General features: G+C 46.3%; 1 protein-coding gene across 1 annotated transcript in view; it reads right to left on the reverse strand.

The window, feature by feature from the left end:
- Window positions 1–3,200: 3,200 nt before the first annotated feature.
- IL17RD (interleukin 17 receptor D) overlaps window positions 3,201–11,288 on the reverse strand; it is a 62,692-nt gene continuing 54,604 nt past the window's right edge. The window contains exons 8-13 of the mRNA XM_024746427.1: window positions 11,011–11,076; window positions 10,103–10,157; window positions 9,494–9,604; window positions 8,520–8,704; window positions 5,265–6,201; window positions 3,201–4,300 (exon numbers count right to left, since the gene is read on the reverse strand). Of these exons, the coding sequence (XP_024602195.1) occupies window positions 4,188–4,300; window positions 5,265–6,201; window positions 8,520–8,704; window positions 9,494–9,604; window positions 10,103–10,157; window positions 11,011–11,076 (1,467 nt within the window). The 3' untranslated portion in view covers window positions 3,201–4,187. The remainder of the gene's footprint in view (window positions 4,301–5,264; window positions 6,202–8,519; window positions 8,705–9,493; window positions 9,605–10,102; window positions 10,158–11,010; window positions 11,077–11,288) is intronic.

Consider the following 11,288-nt stretch of genomic DNA (forward strand, 5'->3'; position numbering starts at 1 on the left):
AAGATTTCAAATATATTCACAATCATATCAAATTTCTTTAGGGGAGCAATGGGTAAAAAAAGCAATCTAGCTCCCAGCTGCATTCAGTAAGAGCATTTTCTGGTGGCACCAGACATCTGTAATTACCATGGATGCCTTTCTTTTCCAATCTTATAAGTAGGGAGGGCAAACTGAGAGCTACTGGGCCAAATCAGGTCCACCCATCTGTCCCGTTGGGCCTGAATTAGATTTAAAATTTTGTTTTTAATTTAGTTGTCAATACGAAAAAAAGAATCAGAATCTTCCATGTAAACGTCCAGATTCTCAGGTTCTCTTGAAAAACGGGACAATCAGGAAACACTGCATGGTCACAACTGACTGGACTGGCTGCTCCCTGTAGGTGGGACAGAGGGTGTCCATTTGCCACAGTCCCCACTATGCCCTACTGTCTCTCTGACACCGAGAGAGCATGTCACTGCCATTTATCATCACCCCTTATTTATCATTACATTTGCTATAGTGGGGCCCCCTGAAGGAACAGCATCTGTTAAATAAGCGCAGCACTCTTTACCAACAATATAAAAAGAAGAGGCTAATAATCTTCTCATTGGCATTGTCCACCTCCCTCCAATAAAGACCCAAAGAGCCAAATTAGTGTTGAGGTGGTTGGGGACTGCAGGGTTTTCTCTCTTTAGGGAGGAAAGTGTGACATTTCTTCTCCGGGAATAAAATAGCCTTTTCCTTCCTTTGTCTCTTTTAAAGGAAAAGACACTCAACTCTGAAAAAAGGAAAAGTTCTGAAAATCACATAACCCCGCAACTTTGGGGGGACAGTTTTCCTGTTTATTTGTGCTTAAATGAGGTAACCTGAGACTAGGGTTTTCTTTTTAAATGACGCTAGTAGCTATAAAGTAGCACGACTAAACTTTGACAAACGTACATGAACTTAAATTACTATATATTGATTCCAACGATGTCATCATTGCCTAGGACATTTTTTGAACTTCTGATCTGGGACTGTCCTCAGTTATTAATAATATGTCAACCAAAAACTCTGTCTGATGACTTATTGCCCCATCTCATTTTGGACTCAAAATACTATTACCTGGCTGGGTCACCCGCCTAAGTACCTGGGCCTGGACCTGAATGACTTCTCATTCTCTCCGGAGATCGATATGCCTCAAAGGCCCAGGGCTCAGCCCTCTAGAGGACTCCTGCCCCAGTATGACTGGGCTGAGCCCATCCAGGTAGTCCCTGTTGCTTGTAGCTGACCTGAGAGAAGAAGACACCTTTTCCTGGGCTTTCACCTCCCTGGTCACTCTCTTAGCAAAGCTGACTGTGTCAAATGCTAATGCGTCAGATGCGTCAGATGTGTAGGGCATTGGTGAGTTAAGATAAACAACTAGCTCCCTAACTTCAACTACCTGCACTGGTCTCCTGTACAGAGGACACCATCAGAGCCACAGAGCCTTTTACTCTCAGGATGAAGGCCTTTCGCTGAGATCATCCCTATATTCTAGTTCTTGTTCCCCCAATGTCTAAAAGCCTGTGACTTGGCAGAACCTTTATCTGAATTCTGTCCTATCATTTTCACTGTCCACTCCATTTGTGAGTCAAAAATGCAGCTCTGCTTAAAATAAATGTTTTATTCCCGGCATGAGATGGGAGGGTTAAAAAAAAAAAAGTGAAACGAATATGGCAAAACCAGGAAGTTGAACTTCTCAACTATTCAGAGTTGGGCATTCATACTGTCGTTTCAATACTTGGTAAAATAGAGTTTGATTCTGCTGAACATCACAATCATTCGTATTTCAAAATAAGTACCCAAACCCTAAATCCAAACTAAAGCATCACCTCATTTTTAGACTACCACAATTTTCCCTTCTATTTTCATAATAAGTGAGCTTATTTAGCAAGCTCGCTGCCCACCCTCATGGAGCCCAGTTGATGTTTCCTCTCCAGTCCTTCACACTGTCCCTGGGGCCACTTTCTCAGAGATGCCTCCTTTCATGTGCAAAGCTGAGTATCTATCCTAAGGCAGCACCTAATGGTTCCTTTGGGGCATGCACCATTTCTTGGCTTCAATAAGAAATCACTGTGAAAATGTTCCAAAGTGAATTTTCGTACATTAATAGGACTGACCAATCTCCTTCACAGAACATATGCCAACAATAGAATGGCAGGACAGTCACGTGTGGGCAGGAGCTCTGTGCTCATCTCAGATTCCACGGTGACAACATGGAACATCTCTTCTCCAACAAGATGCCTGGTTTTATGGGGGAGACAGTTCTGCAGCCCACTTGACTCTCCCTCAGAGCAGCTGCAGGAAACTTGATGCCAGAGAACAGACAAGCACGTTCTTCTCCCAAGAAGCTGCCAGCTGCCTTTACAGAGCAGGGAGTGTGGCATTTGCATCAAAGATAAACACAAACCTCTTCTTTCCATCAGGGGGGCAAACCTTCCCTTCCCCACCTGCTGGGCATGAGCCTGGAAGGAAAAGTCCTGCCCTCCCTACTTCCCACCCGGCCTTGGGATGTTTCTCAGTGTCCCCGCTTAACACTGGTCCTATTTGGTGAAGCAGTGAAAACCAGGGTCCCTGGTAGGGGTGCTGAGAAAACAGGGTGCCAAAATCCAGCAGCATCTATGAAAAAGGTGGAAAAAGACACTCACTCCCGCTCAAGGTCACGAGGAGGAGGAGGGAACAAGTATTTTCCCTTTGGAAACAAAAATTCTGTACAGAAGTCATTCATAAAAACAGAACATTTACTTCTCCTTTTTAAAGCAAATTCTTTCCTCTTAAGTTCTCAGTACCTATTTTTGGCAGAATAGAGCACAAGAGATATCTTTCATTGGGTAAGTACAACAAAAACAAAGTGAAACCTGATTCACATTCAGGTCCCATGTCTTCCAAAGATGATACTCAAAGAGCACACTCATCTTTGTAACAATCCCTTCTTTTTCACCTTCTTAAAAAGAGGTTTGGGGCTTCCCTGGTGGCGCAGTGGTTGAGAGTCCGCCTGCCGATGCAGGGGACACGTGTTCGTGCCCCGGTCTGGGAAGATCCCACATGCCGCGGAGCGGCTGGGCCCGTGAGCTATGGCCGCTGAGCCTGTGCGTCCGGAGCCTGTGCTCCACAACGGGAGAGGCCACAACAGTGAGAGGTCCACGTACCACAAAAAAAAAAAAAAAAAAAGGAAAAAAAAAAAAGAGGTTTGTCATTAGTCAAAACAAGTTCAGCAGATTAAGTGACTACCACCTCCACCTACTGCCGTATGTCAGTGGATTCTGATCCCTAACATTCCGGACACAGCTTTAGACCAGAGGCCAACCAAAGCAAAAATTACAACTTCCAGTAATACAGCCCAGTTGGGTATCAGTCTCTTAAAAATAAACTTCCAGGCACCAACATCTGAGATTCAGCACAGTAAATATAACCACGGGAAACCTCGCAGGGAGATCTGGCCCCTCCCTGATGCCTATTCAGATCAAGATGTGGCCCTGGTGCCTTCTGCACATTGACCAACCCATCTCAGAAAGAATGGTCTACATGGTCAGCCTGGCCCTGCGGCTCCTTCCTCAGCCAGATATGCCACCTGCTAATACATAAAAACTCATTTTTATGAAAGGTGATTGAATATCCAGTCACCTTCTTGACCTTTGACTCAGAGCTTTTTTAACACCCACGGCATTGTAAATGGTACCATAAATTCCATGTCAAAAATGGAAAAGAACATCATCTGTAACAACATGGATTCCAGAGAGACTGGCACTTGATTTCCATGGCTGTAGTGGCATCAAAAGTGCTTTTTCCACAAAGCATTTCAAATCAAAGTAGCCAGTAGTGAATAGGCAAAGTTTGCACAGATAAATTAAGTCTGAACAATCAGTATGGGTATTTTCCTGTTTCTCTTTACATGTTTCCTCCCTACCTCTCAGAACTGGCTCTAATTCAGTCTGACCCAACATGGCAAGCTGCTGTCAGACATAATGGACATGCCTTTCAGAGCTCCACATGGTTTCAGAAAACTGGAGACTGCCAATATACCTGGTAGAGAAGAGAGGCAAGGACAGCAAGTACTGGCCAGGATTTCATTCTGAATATCCTTGTAAGAGACCTCAGCTCCAAGTGGGCCACACACCCAGAGAGACGAGCTGGGGAACCAGAGAGAGGCGGCAGCTAAAGTGGCAATGCTTAGACCCTTCGTTTTGTTACAAAGGAGCGACCGTGTGGAGTTCACCAGTGTAGCTGCAGCAACCAGGTTCTGCTTTGCATGCCCCAGAGGCGAGGAGCTTGGAAGGAAGGGCGGGAGGGTCCTCCTCACCTAAGAAAAGAAGAGAGGGCAGAACCACACGTCATTGCACTTCAGTGGGCTGGACACTCAGGCCAGAACGAAGCTGGATCTGGGTTTGAACCACTCACTCTGTACAAGTGAGGCAGGCATCCCTGTCAGCTCAAGACTGCGCATTCTCCTCCTGCTAACAGGTTCTAGTTCCCTTAGCTGAGGATCCAGGGTTTGCATGCATGACTCCAACTAGTCATAGGCACAGTGAGAGTAGCTCCAGACAGCATCCTGCAAGGGTTCCCTGGGGAAGCAGGCCCTCCTACCTGGAGCCTGCGCTGAGCTAGAATGGAGAGAATACTGTGCCCTGTGAACTCCAGGTTCAATACATGTGGCTTTAAAGACTTGGGAAGGTGGGCGGTGGTGAACATCACAAGTCCCAACAAAGATACAGGTCCACAGACCCTCATCTGACACCCTTGGGGACCAATGTGTTTGGTTTGGTTTGGTTTTACAGTATTTTTTTTAAGTCTTTATTGAATTTGTTACAATATTGCTTCTGTTTTATGTTTTGGTTTTCTTGGCCACGAGGCATGTGGGATCTTAGCTCCCTGACGAGAGATCTAACCAGCACCCCCTGCATTGGAAGGTGAAGTCTTAACCACTAGACCACCAGGGAAGTCCCGGGCCCAGTGTGTTTCGGCATTCAGATGTTTTCACAGTTTAGAAAGGCGACATAATGAACATACTGTATATTACATAAGATGGTACCAGGCAGCTCACCATAATTTATCAACAGTATTTCTGCAGCTCACACATGTGAACATTCCCATTACCTGGGATCAATAGAGACTATGCACGGAGTTTTGTTACTTCCCATCGGGCTGCCGAATAAATTTGCACCGAAATTAGAAAAAAGTTTTCCTGGATTTTGAACTCATGGGGCAAGGCCGTGGCCCGCATCAGAAACCCGACCCACCGACCCTCCGGGCTCCGCGCGCCTTACCCAGGCCTGATGAGGACGACATGCTCTCCGTCAGCGAAGACGTCTCCGTCTGGTCCGTGGAGAGCCCTTCCATCAGGGGCAGGGACAATTCGGACGAAGGCACGGACGAGTCGTAGATGCCCGAGTCCCGTGGCATGTCCGAAGGGCCGGCAGCTTTCACCGCGTGCGGCAGGGGCCGCAGGACCGCGCTGGCGCCCGGAACGGGCCCAGCCTCCGCGTCTTCGTCCGGAGCGAACTGCGGGCCCTCAGAGTGCGGGTCGGCCGGCGCCCCGGAGCCAGCGGCCTCGGCCTTGAGACAGAAGTCGCTCTCCGGCCCTGGCTTGCACAGGACTTCGTTTAAAACCAAGCCTGAGTCAAACTTCTTCAGAACCGGTTCCCGGTACCGGAGTGGGGGGAGATGGAAGGGAACAAACTGCTTCTCAAACCAGTCAGGCTCCTCGTCGATAAACTGGTGCATGTTGCAAATGGCGACGTATAGGGAGCGGCCCGATTTGCTCCGGAAGTAGTTCCTCCTGCTAATGCGTCCGGGGTGCAGCCCCGGCTCCTGGGGGCTGAGGTCCTGGGAATGCAGGTGGGAGCAGAGCTGGGGAAGGTGGTCCATGAGTTTGTACTTGGTGCTCAGGTCCAGGACACCGGGAACGTCTCCCTCGCAGGAATAATCGAAGTAGACGGCAATGAACTTGCTGAGCGCCGTGGATGAGCTCTGCTTGGCTTGGCGGAGCTTCTCAGCAATGGTAGACACCGCCACCAGGAAGAGCTCCCCTTTCCCCGAGCCTCGGGCACCTCCTTTGTGCTTGTAGTTCTTCTTGTCTACGAAGTATTTCATGCCTTTGGAACACACCACGATGATGAACTGGGACTCGTGGATCTTCTGGATGACCCATTCTCTCTGCCCTTCTCTGCAGAGGCTGAAGTCTTCCCACAAGTCCAGAGCGACCTGGAAAGTGAGCAGAGAACCTCACTCACCTATACAACTTAGAGAGTCGAGTGACAAGAATGGGAATGTTACAAGACGGGCACATCATCTGCCCCAAATCATTACTAGCACTGCTATATGCAGGCTTCGGGTTGCCCAGTTCCAAGGAACAGCTAACATTCCATGGGCGACCGTCACACACAGGCCCTCTGTATCATGCTCTCATTTTAGCATAATGTGGGATCGTTACCACTCCCACCCTACAAGTGAAGAGACAGAAGCACAGAGCGTCTAGCAACCCACCAAAGTTACATATCACATGTGGGGCCTTCAACTGACTTAAAGTGTGATAGGCAGCATGGAATACAGAGGCAGTGGGGGTGGGTCTATCTGATGAGTGAGGCTGCCTGGATCAGGGCAGATCCTGGAGAGACAACTGGAAGGTGGTGATAGATGGGTGTGGGTGAGGGATCTCAAAGTGGGCTGGGTTCAGGTCTGGATGCCAGAGTCACCCGCCCAGGCTGACTCAATGACAGAGTGTGACTGACAAAGAGGACCTCCTTGGCCTCTCACACAGCCCTGGGGTCAGCCTGCTGTTTACCAGGTGATCAGTGCATGGAGAGGAAGATGATGAGCTGCCATAACATGGCCATTCTGGTTCACTCACTTGGAGTGACCGGCTCCACCACTTCTCAGCAGTCTACAGGGCCACATCCCTACGAGGCCCCTACGAGGCCTTTAACCCCAAGGGGAGGTCTCATAGGGAGTCTGGGGTGGGGCACTGACAAAGAAAAGAACACAAGGTATGCGTGGCCCCTCAGAGGGCTTCACCTTCTCAGACCATCTTCATCTGACTCTGCTGAAAATGTCTCGGCAATTATATCAGCCTCTTTCCTTCCGTAGTTCAGAAATTAACTCTCAGTGCCTATGCCTAAGAATGGCAGCCACAGTCCCTTATGTGGAAGGGGGCTCTGAAATGACTTTGCCTTCCTCTTTTGCTCTAAAGTGTTACCAAGGGAAGAAAGCCCCCAACATCCCTCCAGTTGCTGAAAATAATACTGAATTGTCTTACATTTTCCTTAATTCTAACATTACGCATTCTGAAAGCTAACTGGGAATATATACCAAGCACTTTAAAAATGTTCCTATCTGACCCAGCAATTCCATTTCCAGGTATCCACCACTGGAATGGGGCAAAATTGAAATAATGAGATGTTTAACAGTTTGAAAAAACTCAAATTTGGTGAATCATTAATATGGATCAAGAGTCTGTTTAAAACTGCTGTTTACAGAGAACTGCTAAGAGTGTAAAAAGTTACTGAGTGAAGAGACAGAAAAAAATAATTCTAATCCATCCAAAATGCAAAACTATATGTACGAGTTCATCTATGCAGAAAAAGACTGGAAGGAAATACAGCAGTTTTAACTGTGGTTCCTCTATTCTCCAGGTTAAGATTACCATCCATTTTGAAATTTGTCATCCTTTTCTAGTTTCCAAATTTTCTATTACACTCATAACTGGAAGGCTTCCCCCCGGCCCCCGAGGCTAGTCACTTACAAAGTAGAGCAGAAGGGTTGTCAGTATCTGAAGACTGTGTGCCATCTGCGGGTCCGTACCAGTTTTTCAGTACACAGGCTGATCTGCCAACGTCTAGACCTTCATATATTAGGAAACCCGGCCAGCCTTGTAAACATGCTTAACTGACACTAGGGGACAGCCTCACCATGTGGAGAGAGTCTAAGAAACCCACCAGTCCTCAGTTTCAAAGCACAAATAACTTCCAATTACACAATTATTGTACAATTCTTGCATTTGTAAGAAACAGTGTGCCTTCCATGAGAGCTTCAAACTTCACTCTAAAATGAACACTATGACATTATAGAAAAGCTACATATTAACAGCTTAACTCAAGAGAACAGGCAAGAAACCAGAGGAGACCATTTGAGTACTTAACATATTATTATTTTCCCTTATTAGCCAAGCTCCCCCACCAAAACTGTCTAAACTCGCCTCTTTACTTGTCATTCTCTCTTTGACCCTCCAGTGCTCTCCGGGATGTCCTGAGTGACCTCCTCCCACCGGCCCCATTGCACGCTCCCAGGGCAGCTGCCATTTCCTCCACCATCCTGTCCCCCATTCCCCTGAGGTCTTTTTAATGCTTAAAACACTTCCTGCCAGGTGGGTGCCACTCAAGGCTTTTGAGCAGGAGTATGTCAGGGTTAGAACTAAGTGTCAACAAACATTTAGTGCTGGTGATGGGTAGGCCAGGCTGAAAGAAGAGTGCAAGGCTGACCCTAGTTTGGAAGCTAGGCATTTAAAAAGACTTTAGATTCCTCACCTCACAGCCACAGAAGTCCTGGAGGAAGTAGGCAAAACACTGGACGACGTTCATGTGATTCTGGCCATCTTTACTGGAATAGCAGAGGAAGACCTTGGGCCGTGGCCGGAGCCTCTCCCTGGGAAGTGCCGTGATGTACGTGGAGGACTCAGAACTCTCTTCATCTAAATGTGAATATATATTTTCTAAAGTGGAAAAGAAGATAGGGTTGGCGCCCACGAGCAAAGCTCTGTCCTGTTCCCTACGACTCGGGACCTAATGCTGTCTTCAAGAAACAACAGTCTCCATGTCACCTAGAGCACCCCCAGCTCCCTAATTCCACCAGCCCCTTGGGTCACCTCTGGGAATAGGACAGCTAGTTTCTGCAGTGGAGCCAAAAATGGACAAAATTTGTTCTTCACCTGAAACTGACCTCGGACAAGCCCAGAGCACTGCAGCACCACCCCACCCTCTTGCAACTGAGTGCACCTACTAGATCACTAAGCATCAGCAGAGGTGACCTTCTTTAAAACAAAAAAACTTTCATTGAAGGGTTTTTTTTTTGGTACAAATTACAAAAGTAAAGTCCGTAAATCTTAAGAGTACATCTCAATAACTTTTATCTAAGAATACACCTGTGTAACCGCCACTCAGATTAAGATATATTTCTAAGTTCCCCAGAAGCTGCTCTCCCGACGTCAGACTTTTATTAAGTGATAAAGCCCTACCTCTTCCCTTACTCACACCTTTAGTCTTCCTTTATGCTCTTGAATTTACCATCCTGAGTTTGAGAAGAGAAGTATGCCTGTCCTTTTAGTGGCTCCTGAGGTTAAAAGTCAAATTTTTTAATTCTGGGAACTATAGCAGCCAGGGAACTCACTCCAGGAGCTGTGTGGCTTCCCAGCCACCTGCCTGGAGGGACCAAGTGCTCCCGGTCTCCCTCTGTTGGCCCTAGACCTGCCAATATGGGAAGAACACACCACACAAAGATATACCTTGCTGCTTCTTGCGGCACATCACCGTGAACAGCGTCGCAAATGCCGATATGACAACCAGCGGCACAGTGATGGCAACAGCTCTGATGGGCCCAGCCCATTGGGAATACACTGGGAAATTTCAAAGGGAAGGCTTTTAGACTTAAGCAGTGTAACAGGTTCAAAGAGAAACAATTTTTTTTCATTTTTAAACATAAGCCACATAACAGGTTCTAAGACTCCTTGACCACTTTTCTCTAGTACCGATTTGGTGATTATAAAAGTATTCATTTTAAAAGACTGTAGAAGACAATTCAGTAGTTAGAGTCTGCTGAGACAATAAATACCTTTGAGTGAGAATTTGCCTAGGGAAATCTCCCCTCCCACCACTTTTCTTCTGAGGACAATTGACTATTTATTTGGTCCCAGCAACACACACAACACCCTGGCTTTGATCTTCTGGGCATCAACATTAGGGTAGAAGGAAAGTCAGATTTGATGGAACATCATTTAAGAGTGAGGAGCTCAAGGGTTTTCTTTTTGTAAACCATGAAGTACAGAAAGTATCGAATACCTTGGTCCACTCTGTAGTCCAGAGGCAGCATTTCCAACAAACAAACAAAATCTTACCTGGTTTTAAGGCATAATGCATGACTTTTCTTGTCATATTAGTGTCATCCACCAGCTGCAAAACAGAGGATGCTGTATTACTTTTTTTAAGTGATAGCATCTCAACAGATTTTTTCATGCTTCCATCTGTGGGCAGTGGGGCGAGGGAGAGGAGAGCTGCTGCGGCCTGTGATCATTTTCAAGCTGAGATTAGATATTAATAGATTCATCTCTATATAAACCAACCAATACTAATATATATAGGATGGATAAACAACAAGGTCCTACTATATAGCACAGGAAACTACATTCAATATCCTGTGATAAACCGTAATGAAAAAGAATATGAAAAAGAATATAGGGACTTCCCTGGTGGTCCAGTGGTTAAGACTCCATCTTCCAAGGCAGGGGATGACGGTTCAATCCCTGGTCGGGGAACTAAGATCCCACATGCCGCGGGGCAACTAAGCCCACAACTACTGAGCCTGCACACCTCAACTAGAGAGCCCGCGTGCCGCAACTACAGGGCCCACGCGCGTTGGAGCCTGCGCTCTGGAGCCCATGAGAGACGCTCACATGCCACAATGAAAGATCCCACGTGCCGCAACTAAGACCCAACTCAGCCAATAAGTAAGTAAGTAAATAAATAAATAAGTAAATAAGAATATATAGGGAATTCCCTGGCGGTCCAGTGTTTGGGGCTCCATGCTTCCACTGCAGGGGGCGTGGGTTCAATCCCTGGTCAGGGAACTAAGATCCCACACGCCATGCAGCATAGCCAAAAAAATATTTTTAATTAAAAAAAAAGAATATATATAACTGAGTCACTTTGCTGTACAACAAAAATTAACACAATATTGTAAATCAACTATACTTCAATAAAATTTAAAAAGAATAAAAATAATAGGGCTTTCTTGAGTTGTACGTACCTCAATTATATAATCCCCAGGAGATACATTTTGAAGGAGGCAGCTGGTTGTCTCTGTATTTTGCTCCTGCAAAGAAACAAATAACACTTTAAAACTTTCTTCTTAGATAAAGGTCATTGGGACCCCTCTCTTCTGTCCTAGAACTGAAGGAGCCTTGCTACCAGTTTCAGTCATGTTTTCAGAAGATGTCAGTTGGAACAGAAAGCAACTGTGCTTATCTGCCAGGGTATCTGAACTTCATTTTTTTTTTTTTTTTTTTTTTTTTGTTTTTTTTTTTT

This window comes from Neophocaena asiaeorientalis, unplaced genomic scaffold (assembly GCF_003031525.2).
Source record: "Neophocaena asiaeorientalis asiaeorientalis breed wild unplaced genomic scaffold, Neophocaena_asiaeorientalis_V1.1 scaffold251, whole genome shotgun sequence".
Lineage (NCBI taxonomy): Eukaryota > Metazoa > Chordata > Mammalia > Artiodactyla > Phocoenidae > Neophocaena > Neophocaena asiaeorientalis.